Source organism: Haliotis rufescens, unplaced genomic scaffold, assembly GCF_023055435.1.
Source record: "Haliotis rufescens isolate VD_foot unplaced genomic scaffold, xgHalRufe1.0.p SCAF_44, whole genome shotgun sequence".
Taxonomy (NCBI): domain Eukaryota; kingdom Metazoa; phylum Mollusca; class Gastropoda; order Lepetellida; family Haliotidae; genus Haliotis; species Haliotis rufescens.
In genome coordinates, this window is record NW_025964157.1 from 2,553,413 (window position 1) to 2,577,222 (window position 23,810).

The 23,810-nt window shown below is 39.8% G+C and overlaps 1 protein-coding gene across 6 annotated transcripts in view; it reads right to left on the reverse strand.

Moving 5' to 3' along the window:
- The window catches only part of LOC124136063 (trichohyalin-like), a 41,562-nt gene extending 19,701 nt beyond the window's left edge, over nucleotides 1-21,861 (reverse strand). For 3 of the 6 annotated variants that reach the window (XM_046501837.2, XM_046501839.2, XM_046501835.2), the window contains exons 1-9: nucleotides 21,735-21,861; nucleotides 15,389-15,450; nucleotides 13,900-13,925; nucleotides 12,799-13,153; nucleotides 5,959-6,121; nucleotides 4,333-4,407; nucleotides 1,824-2,158; nucleotides 1,065-1,165; nucleotides 323-511 (exon numbers count right to left, since the gene is read on the reverse strand). In XM_046501837.2, the coding sequence (XP_046357793.2) occupies nucleotides 323-511; nucleotides 1,065-1,165; nucleotides 1,824-2,158; nucleotides 4,333-4,407; nucleotides 5,959-6,121; nucleotides 12,799-13,153; nucleotides 13,900-13,925; nucleotides 15,389-15,450; nucleotides 21,735-21,745 (1,317 nt within the window). In that variant the 5' untranslated portion in view covers nucleotides 21,746-21,861. Of the gene's footprint in view, nucleotides 1-322; nucleotides 512-1,064; nucleotides 1,166-1,823; nucleotides 2,159-4,332; nucleotides 4,408-5,958; nucleotides 6,122-12,798; nucleotides 13,154-13,899; nucleotides 13,926-15,388; nucleotides 15,451-21,668 lie in introns of all 6 variants that reach the window. The other 3 variants (XM_046501836.2, XM_048383072.1, XM_046501838.2) reach the window with 3 other exon arrangements.
- Between the last annotated feature and the right edge of the window lie 1,949 nt (nucleotides 21,862-23,810).

A 23,810-nucleotide genomic window follows, 5' to 3' on the forward strand; every position in this document is an offset into this window, starting at 1 on the left:
CGATCCCGTTAGTCGCCTCTTACGACATGCAGGGGTTGCAGAAATCAAGATCATGAAGGTGATACAACACTTCCTAATCATTACAATCATTGAAAGAAGTTTTCACAAATAAACCATACTCACTGTATGTTCAATAATAATTTGTTACATGAAAACTGACTAAAAATAATAAAAAATGACAGCCATGCTGGAATCTGGTTCAAGTGAGCTAAGCTGGCCTGATGGAAGTGTGTGAAAACCTATGACCCGGCACACGAAGCAGAGAGTCAGCACAGGAAGCGACCACCATACACCATGATACACCATGCTATGGGGTACTCACTGCCACGACTACCTTGCCCTCCAGAATAGAGTGCAGCGCACGTCTGTCCTGCCCCCCCACCTTATCTGTCACTCTGCTTGAGTCGGCAGTCGCGGTCTGCTTTGTGTCTGCAGTTCTGGTCTGCTTTGTGTCTGCTGCTGCTGTCTGCTTCTTGTCTGGCAGATTCTCCACAGACTTGTTCAAGTCGTCCTGTAACAAAGGATTTTTACTCATAAAAACAGACGTCTCCCCTCTACTGTTTATTGATACATTAGTTCAAGTTGTTAAGAAGATGTAATTACTCAAAAACAAGCATGAATACTCAAATACCTTGCCAATATGACATGTCCGGTAGTATGCAAGGCAAGAAACATTGTACGGTTTTCAAGATCTGCTCCGGAAACGAGCATTACTGCCACATTCAGTCTAAGTCAAAGTCCTTGCCATGGAAACTTGAAAAACAGATTTTTCAAAAATCCCAAATGATCAAAAGGCACCAGTTAACCTCTAGACCTATCTATATGACAAGTTTGGTTAAGATATCTCTCATTTTTTTTAGTTCTGCTCTGGAAACGAAACGTGACAGACGGACTGACAGCCTACAAACCGTCATGATACTGACTTGTCGCTTCACAGAGGTATCGGCTCTCTTATAGTGTTTGCAAACAAATTGGTCCTACAAGATTTATGAATGTAAAGACAACCTTGACTTTTGACATTGTTGCAGGTGCTTCAGCCAAAAGAAAACAATCTGCTATATTACCTTTCTTGTATTGAAGTCAGCCAGCACGTCTCCTCCACTGGTCCGGAGGGGGGCACCTGCTCCAGGTCGGCCCCAGGGATCATAGTTCTGCTCCAGCTCAGCTGCAAGTCAGGAACTCTCCTCAGTTACCCACATAGCATCTTCCTACCATTTCTACTTCAACCTAACTCAGCAACTTTGGGTCCTCTTCTATGTACTATCAAGGCTAGCATGTGAAGATGTTATTAGAAAAACGTAGCAATTACATACATCAAGTAATATGATGTACATAATCAGTAACAAAATGTAATATTGACATTTCCAGCTCAATAAAACAAATACTTCTGATTAAAATGAAACTACCGCTTGATTAAACTACCTCAAGAAGGTCCTGACTGAAAAGTTAAAGCAAAACACTTACAGCCATTAATGGATGGAAATTAACATATATGAACGTAGCATTCCCAGGTTAACATTGCCTTCAAACCATCTTCTGACATTATTGGTGGGAGTGTATCACACCTGTTGTTCAAGGCAGTGATATGCTGTCACGTCACTTTATGAAGGGACATAACATATACAATCTGATGACACACATGTAGGGAATTGAACCTGGTCTACGGCATGACTGAACACTGAAAGATGTTTGCATTACATGAGTGTCTTATTCACTGGCCCCGATTGATATGCCAGGTCAGAATACTGGCCACAAGGATTGTCCTACCAGGAAAAGTCAATGGATCGGGTAGTCAGACTCGGTAAATACTACTAATTTCCTACCTCTCTCCCGAGCCCACTGAAGCCTCTTCCTCTCCGCAACCGTCATGTGTTTCCATGGTACCCGAGGACTCTCGTAGAACAGCACATGATCTCCACCTTCCTGCTTGTTTTCCTGATTACCTCCCTTTGCCTCCTGATTATCTCCCTTGGCTTCATCTGACTTGGTGACATCCGACTTCTCCTTTTCCTGTGACTCCCCCAACTCGGACTTGACAGACTCAACAACCTTCTTGTCAGAGGCCTGTGACTTGTCCGACTTTTTCAATTTTCCCCTCCGACTTTCTCGGCCTTTCTCTTTGACAGATAACACTGACTCCGAAACATCATCCTCCCGTCTGGAAAGATCATTTACTTAGTTAAAAGGGATGAAATCAGATGTCTTCATCATAATTGCTGATTAATACAGCATAAACAATACACTTCCATGATGACCAAGATTATATTAAATGAAACACTTAATAAACATGTTGTTATAATGATGTAATCAGAACAGAAATATTAACATGATTAAAGTTGGATTATAACATAAAGATTTCTAAATCCAGATTTCTATTGTCCTAAACGTCTCATAAAGGCATAATAACATTCATTTACCAGAGTACCAGAGGTACAGAAGCTCACCTTTTTATTGTGGGTTGAGCAAAACAAGCATCTTCTTTAAAAGCCATACCACTCAATGTGTACACCAGGATTTCAATATTATTCCTGATGTTCACAGAGCATGTCTTGATACCATTCTTGGAATGATTTTGAATTTTGAATACAACATGTCTTCACAGTAAAACATGTTGCTGCAACAGCCATTTTGAATCTTTGCAATGTTGAACATGTTATCTTTAGAGGGAGTGAGTGAATGAGTGAGTATGGTGTTAGTACTTTTACGCTGCTTTTATCAATATTCCAGCAATATCCTGGCGGTTGACATCAGAAATGGGCTTCACATATTGTACCTATGTCGGGAGAAGAACCCAGGTCTTCCGCGTGACGAGCCAACGCTTTAACCACTAGGCTACCCGACCACCTCTGTTATGATAAGGTCATGAAGGTGTTCACCATGTTCATAATGCTAATGGACTATACAAGCTAACTGCCCATACTTAATGTACAGCTGCACTAACTACTGGACACTGTTCCAACTCAAACATGATGGCATCTTCTAGGAGATGGAACGAATCACGTAAAGATAACCACAGTCAGCTAAACTGTTACTGTCTAGCATGCAGTCCATCAGGTATCTGGGCATTGGTCATGCTATTAGTGACACATTCTAACCACAAGCAAAAACAAGGGCTGGCTATTGATATAGATCATTGAGATTGATAATCGCTAACAAAATCCTGAAAGAAATCAACATATTTCACTCCACTTGTGAGCAGTGACACATTTATGCATGGTTTACTTTGTGGACATTTGAGATATAACAAAAAACTGTTGCTTTCCTTCTTTGACAATTGACATTATTGACAATAACAAGTCTCTTTTGGTAAATCTAAACTATATTTCATCACAATAGTTTATTTGAGTTATTATTGATGACAACATTTTAATCAGTTCATATTGATAATAGTTAATTTTTTCTTCCCATCGGCGATAATTCCGATTATCAATCTTTTTAGCCAGCCCTAGCAAACACTGAAGAAAAATGTGTGAAGAACAAGAGAACAATGTTGACCAACAGAAAAAAATGTGCAAATAAACTTACATACTAATGCCAAAAAAGTGTAACGATAACCAGCTCATTTGTAACGTGTGTGGTAATCCCACTGCAATCAGTACTTCAGTCACATCACGATGTGTCAGCTCAGGTGAAACCCACAAGCATGGGATGGTGCTCACAAACCACCAATCATAACCAATACAACAAGAGTTTGCCACTAACGTGGCTATATCCCCCGCCCCTGTTGCAGAATTTATGACATAATTAAATGTAAACAAACCCTAACCTTTTTTAACCGAGGCGGAACTTGTCATGGAAATTGTAAAAAAAAGAAGAGTTTGGAACCTAAGTCCATCTTGCTGCCATGGAAATGTAAAAAATATAAATTTCTAAATAGCAAAAGACACCAGTTCAGCATGTACTTGACAGACCTGCAAAGTTTGATGAAAAAATATTGAACGGTTTCTGAGTTATGCTCCGGAAACAAAACATGACGAACGGACGGTTAAGGGAACTCAAACCCCAACATACAGGTCTCGGCAAGCTCAACCTCCCACCTGGGACCCAAAGCAAGTCATAAATAAAAATGATAAAAACAAGTGTGATTGATGTTAAAGAGCAAAATTATACTTGATCTAATCACCTACATTCCCAATCACTGGGTAAAGAAGACTATGAACTATAACACAGTAACAACAAACAAAATATAAACAATAGCAAACTATTCTACACTGTAATCTCTAAACAAGGAATGAACTGGAAATGCAGTTAGTAGCCATGGTAACTATGACGAAGAGGCACTGCAAGCCATGCTACAGCGTGTATGGAGAACAGAGCTGCCCCAGTAATTACCTCCTGTGTTGGCGTCTACCATCTCTCCTTCTAGGAGACACATGCCCCACTCTCAGTTTGCGACTTGTTACTTGCCTTACAAAATAAAATATGGTCACAATAAACTACCAGTACTTGATTTAGATACACAAATACAGTTAACCATTTTCATAACGAACACGCTTATAACAAACTGACGGATATATTCGGATACTTTTTGATCACCCCCGGGTGTGCCTGCATTCATAGTACGTTTTGATGAAGCTTCTCGTTATATTCATGTATAATGTGTATGTGTGTTGTTGCAGCCTTTAGCCACTAGTCTCAAGCCCTAGTTCAGTATGTTCAATAAAATGTCTTCCTTTCCTTTGAACAGCTCTTCATAGTTCATAGGTTCGCAGACAATGCTAAAGAAATTCCTATCTATAAACAATTTTTCACACCACACTCCTTTCCTGTGTGAAAAGCTAATCACAGTCCATATATAAAGATATAATTTACAGAAATGATATAAAAAGACCAAGCTAGAAAGTTTGTGTGTTTGTTTGTTGTTCAATGCCGCACGCAGCAATATTCCAGTTATATGCAGCGATCAATAAACAATCAATTTAGGACCAGACAATCTAATGATTGACATCATGAGCATCGATCTACACAATTGGGATACAATGACATGTATCAACCAAGTCAGCGAGCTTGACCACCTGATCCCGTTAGTCGCCTCTGGCCAGTGGGGATAAAGCTTTTTCCACAGTCATTATAATGTCCCTCTATGTCAATCAACAATTGACATCAAATGTTGAATCATGTTAACTGTGACATCTTCTTCATCATAAATATATTTGTGTCTGAGTTTTTTATGTATAACATCTTGGCCTACTCTTTGAGATATGTTTACACTGAAGCCCATATTGATGTCGGTATTTAACGACACTTAAAGGGCAAGTTCACACGGAAATTAACCTATTTTTCTTGTACTTTTTCCACATTAAAAGTGTTAACATAGAAGTGTCATAGACAAAAATATAAAAATATCACAATTAATTAACATATTTTTCGCATTAAAACGATTTATATTTTTCACATTTACCAAGTGTTCTATTTCCACAACAAAAACACCATGGCTTATGCCCCTTGCAATATGACGTCATTGGTGCCAATTGATAAACATTATGACGTCATCCTGCTTTGTTAGAGCCGCTTCACGTGGTGTAGGTCCAGATGTGTGATTCTAGCGTCTCAGATGCCAGCCAGCATAGTGTTATGCTGAGTCACCACTGCGCCGGAGTGTGTCGTAGGCCATGTTGTTTTACCGCAAACTGGTACTTGATATCTTTTGCGTTGAGAATAGACAGGGACCCAGTTGAATTGGCACCAATTACGTCATAATCTAAGGGGGATAACTCAGGCCTGTTTAGCTCAAAAAACGAAGGCCTCATAACGGCATATCATTTTCACACTATTGTGAGCTTCCTACGTTCACTGTGAAAAAAATGAGTGTATATTTTCAAACACAGATACTAATTAATTCTAAAATTGCGTTTTGTTTAGAAAAAGAAAGAAAGTGATTTTTGCGTGTACACTTCCCCTTTAATGGTATATGCTAGGAATGTCTGGTACAACTTGTCACAAGAGGAATAACCTTACCCGTTATCAGACCCTTTTTTGGAGGCATTGAGCAGAGAGAAGATGGTGGCTTCTTCCTCCGCTCCGTCCTTCTTCTCCTTGTCATCATCTCGAGGAGATGCCTTTTGTTGGTCAGTCTTCTCCGCATCAGCATCAGCGATGGAGATCTCATTGCTCTCCTTATCTGAAGAAGACATGACCCAACTGCATCAACCTTCTCTGCCACTTGGACATAGATCAGTTGACCATGCTCTCCCACGTAGCTGATATTGTACCACAGCTTAAATAGTATCATGAAAGAATCGTGTGTTCTCTAACTTCTTTTGAGTAGTATATATCATAGCCTGGTATCTTAGATCGCTGATCATTGTCTCAGCCTCCATGATATGGATGGAATTTGTTGACAGGCCAGCGTTCATCCACTCACTCACTCTCTCCCACAACGTTACTAATGACAACAGACCAAACTCATCGTTGACACAGCCAGGGAAGCCTTAAGGACAATTTGGTTTAGATTTTAAACCTCCATGACTAAACTATACACATATTGAACTTTTCATGACAAGTTGGAAGTACAAAAAAGCATGGTCAGGCCAACAATTTAACACCATCATGTTACTTGGAGCACAGATTCACCTTGTCCAACATTCGGACAGTAGAACAAGTTTAAACTATTATAATTCTCCCACCCCCGCCCCCATATCCCAGAAACCCCTTAATTTTTTAACACTGCTTGATAAAAACTGGAGCCCAACTTAATCTAACTTTTCAAATACATACCTTCTAAGTGGATTCATTTTTGTAATCTCACACATTTTTTTACATTTGTTTCACAAATATAGACACTAAAATCATTATAAATGTGATTTCATCATCAGAGAAACATACTTGGCAAACTTCAGCTTCCTCAGCCTGGTAATGTCAGAGGAGAATTATGTTCAGAAAGCCAAAAATGTTTTTCCAGAGATCTTAAGAGCATAACAGTAATTTTATTTCGTAAACTGAAATAAGGTCTAAATGCGATTATCCCTGGCTTCCGGCGGAAGTCACAAGCCTTTTAAAGTCACGTGAGAAAAAACGAGATCTCGTCCTTGATTCTCTGGCTTCCGAAGACGCAAGACGTGGAAAATTTGCGTGCTCGTCTTGTGTTTTTCATCGTGAGCAATCTTCGATGGTTTTTTCGTCAGTCTTGCTCTTTTTGTGATTTCTTCTAGGCTTAACTCTTTTCTTCGGTTTTTTAACCGTCATGAGATCGGATCATTCATCGGCTTCGGATGGCGAGGATGGAATTCCTGTTAGCCAAAAGCATGGACGCCATGTGCCTGTCAGCCATGAGGCAACCACGGCCGCTGGAACCAGCCACGAGGCAAACAATAACCAGAGCCATGAGGCAGTTGGTGACAATGGCAGACCTAAGGATATTGATTCGGAGAATCGAAGCAGGAAACGAAATAGGAAGGACTGGAAAGGTTTCACAATTCCTAAACGGGACCACGCTGTTTCGCGCCATCGTCATCGCAAAAGAAATGACAGTAGCACAAGTAGTTCTCATTCCGATAGCTCGTCATCCAGCTCAAGTAGTGACACTAGTTCATCAGAATCGTCAGTTTCGGAGGATTGTGTTTCCAACGATCGTACTGTTAGTACTGATAATCACCTGTATAAGCGTTTTAAGCCCACGGATGATAGGGCTGAACAAGAACTGTCTAACGAACTGCTAGATTATGCACATGAGCATTTCAACCACTACATTAAAGATGAAGTTATCACCAAGAATATATTAGAGGGCTGTCCGACCCCAAAAGGATTTGTGCCACTAGAGCTTGATGAAGAATGGTCAGATATGTTGGAAGAAAAAAGATTTACTGCGGCTAAATCTGTTGAAGCAGGGTTGGGAAAAATCCAATCAAGACTACTCAATGTGATGGGACCACTCGGTCAAGTGTGGCAGACAGTAGATAAAATCAGGGATAAAGGTGGTGAAGAGATTGATGTGAACGACTTTTTGAATTTAGTTGAAAAGACTGTTTGTTTGTTGGGGCAAGCTAACGTTGCCACTACCTTCTATAGAAGGCTGCACATTCTAACAAAGCTGATGAAAAGTCAGAAGAAAGCCCAGAAATTTCTCTCAAAGAATGAGAAAAAGTTTAGTGACAAGAAGGCCTTGTTTGGCAAAGGTTTTTACAAGAAATTGTTAAAGCTGTCCAAGGACAGAAAGAAGAGATTGGACATTGAGAGACAGTTTTCAGACTACAAAAACAAGAGCCAATATGGCTTCAAGAGCTCTACTAGAGGGTTTAGCAGAGGAAACAGTCGACCCTTTCACAGAGGGCCCTCATCAAGTTACCAGGGTTACAGAGGTGGGGGCCGGTACAGTACCAACTCTTTCCAGAAGGTGCGTTTCACCAACTCGACCAGAAAGCGAGACCGCAGTGGCAGAGGGTTTTCCAGAGGAAGGTATGTATGTTTCACAATATCAAAAGGGAAACACACTGCACAGTCAGTTACAGGACCTAGACTTTCAGGTCATTCAGGAAGATCCCAAACTAGGGGGGAGATTAAAACACTTCATAAAAAATTGGCAAAAGTTGACAAAGGATCGTTACATTCTAAACATTGTTCAGGGGTACAGAATAGAATTCAATCAAATTCCTCAGCAAAAATCAGAACCAACAGAACTAAAGATGCAAAAATCAGAAATGGACATAATGTCTGCAGAGGTAACAAAAATGTTAGAGAAAGGGGCAGTGCAGTGGGTTTCTCCAGTACGAAACCAATTCGTGAGCACAGTGTTTGTGACCCCAAAGAAAACAGGGGGTCACAGACCGGTATTCAATGCAAAGAAACTAAACTGTTGTGTTGCTTACCAACACTTCCAAATGGAAGGAATAGTGACACTGACAGAGCTGGTAAACAAACAGGACTATATGATCAAAATAGATCTCAAAGATGCCTATTTTTGTGTCCCAGTGTGCAACGAGCACAAGAAATACCTAAGGTTCCGCTGGCAAAACAAACTGTACGAGTTTCAGTGCCTACCCTTCGGACTTGCTTCAGCACCGAGGGTATTCACGAAGCTTTTGAAACCAGTGATTTCTTTCTTACGCAGAATAGGAATCCGAGCCCAAATTTATCTAGACGACTTGATTTTGGCCAATCCCCAGAAAGATGCATTGAGGATAGACAGGGATTCGACCCTAGAAATTCTAGAGAAACTAGGCTTTGTGGTGAAGGGGCGGTCGGGTAGCCTAGTGGTTAAAGCGTTCGCTCGTTACGCCGAAGACCCGGGTTCGATTCCCGACATGGGTACAATGTGTGAAGCCCATTCTGGTGTCCCCCGCCGTGATATTGCTGGAATATTGCTAAAAGCGGCGTAAAACCATACTCACTCACTCACTCACTTTGTGGTGAATTGGAAGAAGTCAGTCCTAGAACCATGTCAGATAATAGAGTACTTGGGTTTCACTGTCAACTCGATAGACATGACGTTGGCACTGCCACAGGACAAAGTGACTGGCATTCTTCGACAGTGCGAAATGATGTTGACTTGTTCCAACACAACTGTACGACAACTAGCGACATTGATAGGCAAACTAACTGCCTCAATGATGGCGGTGCTACCAGCACCACTACACTATCGACATTTACAAATGCTGAGAACGAACGCTCTCCTACCAAAACAAAACTACGAGACAAAAGTGACTTTGACAGTAGAGTCCAAACAGGAATTGAGATGGTGGATACATCATCTCGCCGATTGGAACGGCAAATCTTTTCTCTCGACAGGGCCAGATGTAGTCATAACTACAGATGCCTCGAAAATGGGGTGGGGAGCAGTGTATGGGAAAGTTCGGACAGGTGGAGTGTGGAGTCTCTCTGAGAGAAAACACCACATCAATGTCCTGGAGCTTATGGCTGCTTGGTTATCCATTCAGACTTTTGCCGAGAGCAGAACAGATGTACACATCCATCTAAGGATGGACAACCGATCAGCAGTGGCATACCTCAACAAGAAAGGGGGAACGAAGTCCAGGGACTTGTTGACGGTAGCCCAAATGATCTGGGATTTCTGCCTCGAGAGAAAGAACATTATATCGGCCGAATACCTTCCCGGGAAGGACAATGTGGAGGCAGATTGGGAGTCGAGACACCACTCAGACTCCAGCAATTGGAAACTGAAAACAGTTTATTTCAAGCAAATAAACAAAATTTGGGGACCAATAAATGTGGATCTGTTTGCCGACAGACTGAACAGACAGGTGGACAGGTATGTCAGCTGGCGGCCAGATCCGACAGCATGGCAGACGGACGCCTTCCTAATGGAATGGAAGGACATGAAACCGTATGCATTTCCCCCATTCAGATTAATAGGCCGTTGCCTAATGAAGGTAAAAAAGGAGAAATCAGAACTCATATTAATAGCTCCCACATGGCAAAGCCAACCGTGGTTCCCTATTCTGATGAGCTTGTTAACAGAGGAGCCAATCCTCCTTCCTCCAGACCCACAGATGTTGTCGTCTCCAGCAGGGGAGACCCACCCCCTGATGGAACAAGGGTCTCTTACCCTTGCAGCCTGGAGAATCTCGGGAGTTGTAACCAGCCAGAAGGCATTTCTGAATCGGCTTCCGAGTTACTCTCCAAATCCAGGCGCCCAGGCACCAGGAACTCTTACAACAGCTCCTGGCAGAAATGGCGTAGTTGGTGCATGGGGTGGGAAATTGATCCATTTCAAGCCTCTGTGGCAAATGTGATTAACTTTCTCACTCATCTGTATGAATCAGGCTATTCTTACAGCACAATCAATGCAATAAGATCAGCTATTTCAGCGGTTCATCCCCATGTGCAGGGAGAACCGGTAGGTCAAACGAAAGAAATTAAGAACACAATGAGAGCAATATTCAATGAAAGGCCTCCCCAGCCTAAGTATACCGAAACTTGGGACGTTGACACAGTGACAGAGTACATCAAAAGTTTAGGCCCAAACAGTGACTTACCTGATAAGATCCTTACACAAAAGACGGCGATGTTGTTAGCATTGACGAACGCGAGTAGGGCTTCTGAGTTGCACAAATTAGATCCTAACAATGTTTCAGATTTTGGAGACCACATTGAATTTGTTATTACTAGATTGACAAAAACACGGAAGGTGGGGTCTTGTCCAAGCAAAGTGACCGTTTATGCATCTGACATACCTGAACTTGACCCCACATCAGCAATTAGAGCTTATCTACACAGAACTAAGTGCTGGAGAGTATCTTCAGAGCAGGAACATCAATTGTTCTTGGGATGTTCCAAGCCACATAGACCAGTTGTCACATCAACTGTTTCTAATTGGCTGAAACAGCTGATGGAACAGGCAGGGATTGATACCAAGAAATTCCAGGCTCATTCAACTAGATCAGCGGCTACTTCCAAAGCCAGAAACTTTGGGATGTCAGTTGCTGAAATTATCAAATGTGCAGACTGGTCAAAAGCTAAAACCTTTCATAGATATTACGAAAAAGGCATTCAAAAAAACACCAATGAGAAATTTGCAAACATTGTTCTAAACTAAATGAATCAGATGATATTACAATGCAAAACTGTTAGGATACAGATTTATTAGGGATCAGAAGTTTAAACAATCGCATTTAGACCTTATTTCAGTTTACGAAATAAAATTGGGAATTTTATAAGCGTGCAAAGCACGCGCAATGAAATTGTAATTTTATGAGTAAACTGAAATAAGGTCTAAATCCCTCCCTCTCCACCCTAGTGATTATACATTAGGTACTTGAATGGATTCAACTTACATCTTTAGTGAAAGATTTTGATCTGGATCATATTATCAAATGATTAATGGTGGAGTCTCAATTTATATGTGAAGAGCTTATTTAGTGAAACCACAAACTCATGAGTGTTTTTTGTTTTGTTTGCAGTTAGAAGAGTTTGCAGACTATGGAGAAAGAAGGATCCACTTTTGGTGTTTGTTGCAGTTCTAGTTGGATTGGTTCTATGAAGTGGGATCATGGTACCTGTGTGTTGGGTGGATTGGACCACTGAGGTGTTCAAGACATGGTTACAAGTTGACTTTGTGGTCTTCGATTTCTGGTGCAGAAACTGATACTTGAGCCTATGGCACAGACATTCCAAGACGTTCGGTTTTGTTGACTCAGCAGGTACTGTTCCAGTACCTATTTTTGGTTGAGTAAACTGTTATCACACTTAATATTCTTGTCTTTTCTTCTTCGCTCAGAGAATCAAGGACGAGACTTTAAAAGGCTTTTGACTTCCGCCGGAAGCCAGGGATAATCGCATTTAGACCTTATTTCAGTTTACTCATAAAATTACAATTTCATTGCGCGTGCTTTGCACGCTTACAAAATTCCCAATTCCTGATCAGAAATAGTAAAACAGTGCAATATATAGGTTTTTCAATATGTCTGCCACTGCATGTGTCATTACTGGTGGGAACATCATATTCAGTTTCTGATTCAGTGGTCAAGTGCTTTTGGGGAGATATTTACAATACGCAGAAATGCATTTTGAAAGAATTTAAAAACATTATCCAAAGGGCAAAGGTCAAATAAAGTTCAAAATTAAAAATATCTCAAAATGTGATATTTGGAGTAAACATGGCTGAGTAATTGCCATACAGGGTTTTCAATATGGCATTATATGGGTTTTCATCATTTGCGTGAACAAGCAGGTGAAGTTTCAGTTTCATTGTTTTTTTAAAAGATGTTTACAGAAGACACTAACAATGACATTGAACATCGAACAAGCAAGATACGACAAAAGGTGAAATGACTTTCAGTCCGGAGAGCTAAACATGTTAACGACATTGGGCCAACTGATTTGGTCACTGTCATCTTTGCCTACCGATGCTAATCCTCAGTGCATTCTCCTTGCCCGAGGCCATCTTGCCAACAGAGGCCAGGATGGCATTCAGCTGGTCCTGGGTTAGAGTGACAGTGTTTGCCATTGGGTGTTCGGTCTTCACAGCATCTGCCTGTCTCTTCTTCTTTTCTGCATAACGTTCCCGGTTCCGTCGAATAAAATCCTTTTCGGGTCGGACTGGATTCTGCGGCTTCTTGTCCGCAGCGACCATGACCTTGTCTGGCTGAGACGTGGTGTTGCTGTCATGACGATACACAAACACATCTTCTTCAAGTGGGCCACCATCATTCGGTTGGGATCTTATTGGGTGGCGCAGTTCTTTGTTCTTGTAGCCAAACTAGCAAAAGCAAGGAAATATATTTTTTTAAATCATGACATTTTCAGAGTTGCAGATGTTATTGAATAACATGAACATTTCTTTCTAAACTAACATTGTTAACCTGCAAAACTGAAACACATAATGAGTGAACGAGTTGGGGTAAACATCCATGTGTCAGGGATTTTTTTACATTTGGGCCTAAAAAATATAGATATAAGTTAAAAGAATTTCAGGATTCAAATCCCATTTAACGTTTTTTAGCCAATCAGATTGCTTACCATGTTTTTTTCTTGTTGTTATGGCTAACTGATTAGATCGAAATAATACATGACTGCAATATTTGTACTGCTACAGTGTCAGAATGTCCGTTCTTCAACAAGTACTACGAGTACAACATATAGAAGAGAATGGTATTATCTCAATGTTTTAAACCAATATTCATGAACTATGTAAGGGACCAACCATTTTTGTTTGTTTTTTTGTTTGTTTGTTTTTTGTTGTTCTTTTTATTATTTTTTTTTTGGGGGGGGGGGGGGATTTCAAATGAGCCTGAGCTTTTTTAAAAGAAAAACACTTAGCAACAAGGTAATATTTGTTGCAACCAATGTCTTTCTTTTTTTAAACAGTCTGATGCATAATAATTTTTTTCAAGAACTTTCGAGGACAATATTTTTGGTTGATCCCAGAATATCAAATGATTGGTCCCTAAACATGCTAAACTTCATCGTAAAACCTTCAAGTTCAAGGTCATGTGTGGTAGTTACCTTTCTGGTATTCTGGGGCTTCTTGCCTGAAAAACAAACAAACTAAATACATGAATCTGGACGATACTGTCAGTCAGGTGACCCTACTTTTTGGACACTGACTTTCAGGATCTTCTGCATACATGGCATGTGCAAAGTGCTTTACCATGTGTACCGTGTACCCGTGAATAGTCCTTCCAAACGTTTCTGAAAGTGGACCATTTCACTGGGAATGGTTCGGTTGAGATTAACAGTTCCCAGTCTCCATGTTTATTATGCAATTGCAATAATTGACCAGAATAATCGTCAAACGACCAATAAGTTATCAGGCAAAGTGTGGGTGAAATTTCATAACGCTCTTAATTTGCATAACGACGACATCAATCACATTGACATATCACGTCATAGTTAATTTGCATACAAATGTAAATAGAACTGATGTCAAACTGTAATGGTATGGCTGTGTTGTCTTGTGTTGTCATGGTGATGGAGCGGGCACCTCACTGAACAGCTGATGATATTGGAGTCGGTGTCTATATATAACAAGTTACAATTTCAATATCTGGCATGCTCTAAATATTGACATTAGAATAACTGATAAAGTTGTCTCCCTCCAACATTGATAGAACCGAAGGTCAAGATTGAATGAGGTCACATGACACATAGTGACATAATCCATTGTTGATGTATGTGTTCAGGTCAGCTGTCGTGTGAACAACAGATCCTCACCATAGGTTTTCTCATGCATGTTGTTAGATTTGTTAAGCACAAATTCCATTATAACAGTACTGCTATTTTCCAGGGCATTGTCATTTGCAGAAGCCCTTGGTCTGCCCAACTGCACTTCATCATCAGTTAATGGCAGATTTAGCAGCTTCTGCAAGTCATACTGCCCTGAAAAGTAGCTATACCTTGATAATAGCAGGTACTGAAGCATGATAAAATTGTTTGTTTGTTGTTTAATGTCGCACTCAGCAATATTCAAGCTATATGACGGCAGTCTGTAAATTATCGAGTCTGGACCAGACAATCCAGTGATTGATATCACCACACAACTGGGATACAATCACATCCATCAACCAAGTCAGCGAGCCTGACCTGATCCCGTAAATCGGCTCTTACGACAAGCATAGTCACCTTTCATGGCAAGCATCAGTTGCTGAAGACCTATTCTACCCAGGATCTTTACGGGTCAGAAGAATGATAAGAAATCACCTAAAACAATCAGCTTTTTTAACTTTCAATGACCATTTCACTATTTGACGGTATTACTAAGAAAATACTGGAACGAGTCCTGTAGTCCTAGCCAAACTGCCCAATAGTATCGTAAGCACTAGTGGAAATCTTGCCATCTTTAATGCTTTTGCTGCATGTTATCATTATAAGGACTAGGGGACTAAAAATGTTAGTTTCTACCACAGAAATATGCTCCAGTATATATATACCAGATTAACTTAATAGTACCATCATAAATACTATCATATCCACTGCTATAAGCTAGGACACTCACCCTGATCCCAGAATATAGCTGGTTTCCCTCCCTCGCCGCCCACCTCGAACCTCATGGCCGACCTGGAACACATGGAACATGGATGTCAGTCTACACACAGACAGTCACGGACAGTCATGGAAGTAGCTCTGCTACAAACTCTTCCAAAGTCACTGTGACATTTGGGATCTATGTCAAATATGGATTTTCTAATGTGACATCTGACAAGGGCATTAAATAGATACTATTACAAACTATTAACATGGTGTTTTTAAGTATTAATATTTCATTTTAGAAGCTGTTGCATCTATGAAGACAGATTTGGCATGTGGAAATCAGCTTCTTTATTCTTTCAACGCAACATTTCGGTACAGGTGTCATTCTTGCAATGTTCCACTGAAAGAACAAAGAAGTTGAAATCCAACGGTCAACTCTGTTACCATGGTTACTGATGGCTCCCCACAGCACTTACTTCCAAGGACTGTTGGTTGAAAGTGATGCACTCCATTTTCTCAGTAAATCTTTCAGTCTCATGTTTACATGGTCAACGATCCCACAAAAAATGATGTTTCTCAAGAATTTCAAGAGAAAAACATCACTAACAGGCAAAAGAAGAAACTTGACTCTTTCATCATGTTAATTCGCCTTCCTGAATGTCACAACACAAGGTGAAAAATACAGGTCGAGATATAATTGATCTGAACAAAAGGGACTACTCGCTGTACAAGAAATAACCCTTGCCGTGCAACGTGAGGTGATAGCCAACAAGATGTTGTCAGTTACCAGTGTTCACAAATGCCTGCACTGGTACAGAAAGCAATTATGATAGTATCAATGATTAAATCTTACAGAGAAATGTGTTATGTGTCAACCACCACGTACAATACATGTGTGATCTTCGTGATAAGCTATAGAATACCTGCTAAAATGCTAAACTACTGATCGGGGAATCTCGCTCACTTCTTATGCGTCCTTCAATGTAAACACATGATCTACTGTAGAGTACTCAATAACGTGACGGAGTTCACCCATATGTTGCTGTTGTTATATGACAACTCATGTTTTCTAACATTACTAGAAACAAAAAATGTAATTGATGATGTGAAGTTAACAAATCAGGTTGAGTTAGTTTGTCGGTTTGTTTAAAGCTGCAGTCAGCAATATTCCAGCTATATGATGGCGGTCTGTTTATAATCAAGTCTGGACCAGACAATCCAGTGATTGACATCATGAGCATCGTTCTACACAATTCGGATACGATGACATGCATCAAGCAAGTCAGCGAGTCTGACCACCCAATCCCGTTTGTCGCCTTTTACCACAATTATGACAAGCATGGTCACCTCTTATGTCAGGCATGGCTTGCTAAGGACCAATTCTAACCCAGATGTTCACAGGTCAGTTTTAGGCTTACATGGCTACCTACTGCAGTGTTCAAAAGTCAGTAGATCCTTGTCAAAACCCTAATGTTAAAAATCAAAGTTTCTTGGGTCTCGAGAACACAATAGCCTAAAACCCCTTCCGCCACCCCACCCCCAAGTCTAGTACATCTCCTGGGATTGTTGAGAATTCTCCTGTGGTATTTGAACCCAGGAACACGTAAAACTGTTAACATCTAACTTCAGGGCCCCTTGACTTTCAGGCTAAATTTCAAACACCGCTAGCAGAACATTTACGGTACACTGGCAATCTGCCCACAACAGCCCCTCAACCGATGGTGTGGTGATAGCTCCATGCAGTAATACAGTAGTATCAGGGGTTGGCACTGACAGCATCTACTCAGTCTACACTATGTGACACCCTGCAGACCTGACTGTAGATCATGGTGATGGGAGGAGCACTTCCACTCAGCTGACAGTTATATGACCATGACACACTAGGAGGAGGAAACACCAGAATACTTCTCCATGATCTGTGGGTTTGTTAGTTTATGGTATTTATTGTCTCTACTTTTAGACTTATTCAGGTCCTCATCATCAAAAACAGGATAGCCTGCTAAGTTCAAATATCAAACATCTGTTACCTGGTTACACAACCAGATTGCATTTACCACATACAGTCAGGTCTCGTTAATCCAATATTCGTTAATCCGACAATCGGCTTAACCGACGCTAATGATGGGAACCGATTACATCAGTGCTATTTAGACCCGTTAATCCGACAGTCTCGCACTCCGACTCCAACACACGTAATTTGCAACGAATTACCGAAATCACTCATTAATCAGTCTCGTTAATCTGACACAGTCATCAGCGTACTCTGTGGTCATCTGCCCGCGAGTACACAGCCCTTGTTTGGATGCGAGACGAATTGGCTGGTAGCTGCATATTACAACGGCTGCAGAGATAAACTTGCTTAAACAATAAACGCTTTAAATAAAAAGAAAACAAGATAAATCACATGCTTAGATTACCTCAATCTTATTAAAATCAGATACAAGTTCTCGCTCTCGACGAGGACATCCAATTACAGGTCACGTCAGAACAACCTTTCGCGAACTATGCCTCCTTAGCCACTTAGAGAGCAGCTTTCTTAAGCTTTAGGTACCAGTTTCAAAGTTGCGACTTCCATTCCAGACTATGCTTTTTATAGTATTTTGAATAAATCATACAGTCCGTAACAGTTGTTTTGTGTTAAACTTTAGAGGTTGCATGATTAGAAAACATATTCCGCCAACAATGTAACATAACAATATGAATATTTTATATTTTTTATTACATGTTTGAATCCTTAAAATCTATCGTGTAGTTGTCCGGTTTTCGATCACGAACGTTGATACAACTTAATTTCGTTTATCTGACATACTTGTTAATCCGCCATAATCATATGCAACCATCGATGTCAGATTAACGGGACTTGACTGTATACAGAAATGTAATGTGCTTTGCTGAAGTGTTTATGATACTGATTATATTGAGTAAGACGAGTGTAACACAACTTGGAACTGTAGTACAGTTACATCAATCAATCCTGATTGCGTGGATCGATGCTCATGATATTTATCACTGGATTGTCTGGTCCAATCATTTACAGACCACCATCATATAGCTGGAATATTGCTGAGTGCGGCGTTAAACAACAAACCAATCAACCAACCAAGTTACATCAGCTTAAGGTAGGAGTAGGTAAGGTGAGGAGAAACAGGGTTTAACGTTGAGTTCAAAATTATTGCACTTATATAGCATGCACGCGTGTGTATGGCTTCTTGTACTAGTCTGGACCAATGCCAATTTTATAGTGCTAGCCCACTGAGATACTACGCTGCAGTTTAACATGAATATCCCACTCAGACACAGTATACTGACTCCGAGCCGACCAGTCCTTGTTTTAAGCCCTAAATACCGAGCGCCGGGCAGAGTAACAATTGTGAACAAGTACTATCTTTTAACATCTTTTGGTATGACGCATCCGGGGACTGAACCCTTAACCTTACAATCTCTAAGCAGAGGCGGTCTACATGGTCTAAGGAAGAGTAAAGCCTAGGGATGTAGTTTAGTGATTTACTACTTTACGGAAACTGAGTGAGTGAGTGAGTGTATGCGTTTGTTTTGTTGTTTACTGCCACAATCAGCACCAGTCCAGCTATGGCCATAATGACTTTGAACAAAACATGACACTGTGTCACTGTCAGTTTGATGTTGGAGAAAAGCCAACGGAGATGCAATCTTAACACATTTACAAAATCGGTGAAACCCACATGAATAGACAAACCTAGAAACATAATCAGATGGAATCTGTGATTTGAACTCATGATCCCTGGTTTCTGGATTCCTAAGGGAAGTAACTCTGAACATGCCTTCGAAACCAACAAGCATCGGAATGCCTTATGGCGTTGACAAACGAAGGATCCTAATCAGGGCAAATCTGGGCTTTGAGCCAATGACCATAGGATCCTGGCACACCCAAGGGATCTAAATCTGCACAGCCGAGGCATCACCTATGAGGGCTTCGCCACCCCTGCCCTGTAGTCAAGTGGGGTCTTATCATTACGTAAAGTTATCTTCAACATATTGTATCATCCCATAACATAATGACTACAATATTCAACATTGCCTGAGGAAGGCAAACTATGGAATAGAGCTCCAGACATATGTGATAATTATCCAAATAAAACAACCATTGGCCAATTAACTTTAAATACACATAAAAATATAAAAACACAATAGTTTAACAAAACTGTGTGTGATTACCTCATGTTGTCTTTTCAACTTGTGTGCCTGTATTTCATTAATTGAATTCAGGCATCACATGTTCATCAACTCTACTGCAGTAAATGCACAAAAGAGCTTAACTTAAGACATGAACATCACTGTTGGGAGCTTTTGTGACATGTGACACACAAGGGCAGCACATGAACAGAGGCAAATTTGAAGTCACCCAAAACAACAGTTAAGCAGGTTCAAGCAGAATTAATTTAATTTTTTGTGTGTCTTGGCTTTAAAACTAACCAATAGACTGGATCAACATGATCAAAGGGAGTAATAATATATTGAATACCCCCAAAAAACTATGAACACCCAAAGTGAATGATAACGTGAATAAATACCAAATGTTATCTGGAACTTTGTGGAATCAATCAAAGTTCAGGTTATCAAGCTTTCACTGCATAGATGACAAAGTTATCTTGTAAAATAGACAAGGTATACCGCATATTATTTGGGCAAAACTCCATGCAAATGGAATTTTCTTCCTTTCGGCTACATCATCAGATACATTACAATGATCACTGTATGGGAAAGCACACTTGCCAAAATGAACACAAACTAGCGCATACCTTCTTTTTCACAAGTGGGAACTGATAAAATGAGCTTTCTTCTTGCTAGTTGTGACAGCCTACTAATAACATGCATAATAGTATTCAGATTTTCATCCTTGCTACCAACCACACTGCTTCACATTTAACTGTCCCCAAGTACTTACAGACGTAGAAATTCACAATGTGTTCCCTTCTTTCTGTTACCACTTCTACCAAATATACATCTTGAGAATCCCATCCACCAACTGTTATAATGAACACAGTTTGTGCATACAGATAAAGATGATGAGATGTACCATGACATATACAAGGGAGCCAAGAACATTTCTGGCCCTTGCCATGATAATTACCCTTCATTCCAACATTATGCCAAATGCCAAACATTGAACAGGTGTTACAATGTTGCAACATATTAATTTATCAATTCCATATGATTATTGGATTTGCCATAGGACATAATGATAAGAGCCAACTAAAGTACATTCTAACATATACACAACTATTATATAGATAACCATGTTAACATTGTGTTCATTTCAATTTGATCTTGCAAACATCTGTCTTATATATTCATGATAATCTAATTATTGCCAATTATTTCAACACAAAATAATAAGATTAATTGTGGTTGATTATGAAGTTGTCCTTAATTGGGGCTTGGTATGGTAGATTTAGATATTTAGTTCACATATATGGTACTTTGATTGTGATGACATATCAGAGCTCCAGATAAGCTTTTGGTGTTGTGGGTATTTTACCCATGCATTTTAAAATCATTGGGTATCAGTAATTCTACCTGCGTATTCAAATTTCTGTTACCCACTAGTTTTTACACATGTGGGTATTTAAGTTAAATATTTAAAAACACTATTCATCTGGTCCCTGCAAACTGGTGTCGTGTGGGTTCGAGAGCTTTATAGGACTCAAAAATACCATGATACTTCCACAAGAAAGTGTGATGGCAAATGATCATGATGTAACTGTCATCGTGGAGTTTGGCAAGGTTGACGGAATGCCCCTTTATAATTTCAAAATAAGTTGTTGATTTGGTAATCGAATACGCAGGGTTACTTCACAATATTTTGATGATACGCACAAGTTTTATTTTTGTAGCATATCTGTAATGTTCGTTGTGTATTTGATACGCTTGGATTATATTTTACTGTGTATGTCTGCATTTCTGATGCGTATTTCACGCAGATACGCAGCTTATCTGGAGCTCTGCATATGTTATTATGAGGAAGTTTATATCGTTGGCTTACAATCCTTGATTGGCAAGAGGGAAAACTGTGCAGATTTTGATACTTGAACTAAGACTTTATCATGTTTTGAGCTTATAACCCTATCATAACATATTAGGCCTAAATGGTTAATGTTGAAGTTGTCATCCGTGACTTCATTATAATGTCGCAGTTCATTGGTGTATTGATAGAATGATTATTGTAAAAATATGAGGAACGACTAAATTTGAAATCGAAAAGCATGGCAACTGTCACTTGATGAAAACATGCTCAGACGGGCCAACGTTTATTGCACCAAACCCACCTGACTTGAAAGCAACAGACTTGACACGACTGGAACTATGATTGTGGAGTACACTTCTCCGCTTACCCAAAGCTCATGATGTCACAACTATTCCGTTGTCATCAGCAACAGCATCTCGATCAATAAAATAGACAAGATAAAGTTTACCGTCGTCAACAACTATTTTCTTGATCATGCGTAAAGGCGCTTCCGGTTCCAAGGGAGGTAATCAAACCAGCGAAGCAATTTGTATTTCCTGATCGCAACTTTTGAGTTCGAATCGCAGTTACACGTCAGGTTGTTTTTTTGTTTAATCTATTTGTAGGCTGTTGCTTCTCTAATATAGGATGTTTTACAACAGCAGTATAATGCAGAAATACATAGAAATATATGTTTTCAATGTTAAACATACACAGTCTATTGTCAGCAATATCAAAACCTATATTAGGGTGGCCTATTGTCAGCAATATTATAGCTACATGTATTCCACAGTGGTCTGTTGACATCAGTGTTATAGCTACATGTATTCCACAGTGGAATGTTGTCATCAGTATTATAGCTACATATATTCCATACTGACCTATTGTCAGCAATATTATAGCTACATGTATTCCACAGTGGAATGTTGTCACCAATATAATAGCTACACATATTCCACAGTGGTCTGTTGTCATCAGTATTATAGCTACATATATTCCATACTGACCTATTGTCAGCAATATTATAGCTACATGTATTCCACAGTGGAATGTTGTCACCAATATAATAGCTACACATATTCCACAGTGGTCTGTTGTCAGCAATAATATAGCTACATGTATTCCACAGTGGTCTGTTGACATCAGTATTATAGCTACATGTATTTTATACTGACCTATTGTCAGCAATATTATAGCTACATGTATTACACAGTGGTCTGTTGTCATCAGTATTATAGCTACATGTATTCCACAGTGGAATGTTGTCACCAATATTATAGCTACTCATATTCCACAGTGGCCTGTTGTCAGCAATATTATAGCTACACATATTCCACAGTGGCCTGTTGTCAGCAATATTATAGCTACACATATTCCACAGTGGCCTGTTGTCAGCAATATTATAGCTACACATATTCCACAGTGGCCTGTTGTCAGCAATATTATAGCTACACATATTCCACAGTGGCCTGTTGTCAGCAATATTATAGCTACACATATTCCACAGTGGAATGTTGTCATCAGTATTATAGCTACATATATTCCATACTGACCTATTGTCAGCAATATTATAGCTACATGTATTCCACAGTGGAATGTTGTCACCAATATAATAGCTACACATATTCCACAGTGGTCTGTTGTCAGCAATAATATAGCTACATGTATTCCACAGTGGTCTGTTGACATCAGTATTATAGCTACATGTATTTTATACTGACCTATTGTCAGCAATATTATAGCTACATGTATTACACAGTGGTCTGTTGTCATCAGTATTATAGCTACATGTATTCCACAGTGGAATGTTGTCACCAATATTATAGCTACTCATATTCCACAGTGGCCTGTTGTCAGCAATATTATAGCTACACATATTCCACAGTGGCCTGTTGTCAGCAATATTATAGCTACACATATTCCACAGTGGCCTGTTGTCAGCAATATTATAGCTACACATATTCCACAGTGGCCTGTTGTCAGCAATATTATAGCTACACATATTCCACAGTGGAATGTTGTCATCAGTATTATAGCTACATATATTCCATACTGACCTGTTGTCAGCAATATTATAGCTACATGTATTCCACAGTGGAATGTTGTCACCAGTATAATAGCTACACGTATTCCACAGTGGAATGTTGTCATCAGTATCATAGCTACATGTATTCCACAGTGGCCCGTTGTCAGCAATATTATAGCTACATGTATTCCACAGTGGCCCGTTGTCAGCAATATTATAACTTCATGTATTCCACAGTGGCCCGTTGTCAGCAATATTATAGCTACACATATTCCACAGTGGCCTGTTGTCAGCAATATTATAGCTACACATATTCCACAGTGGTCTGTTGTCAGCAATATTATAGCTACATGTATTCCACAGTGGAATGTTGTCAGCAATATTATAGCTCCATGTATTCCACAGTGGTCTGTTGTCAGCAATACTATAGCTATACAT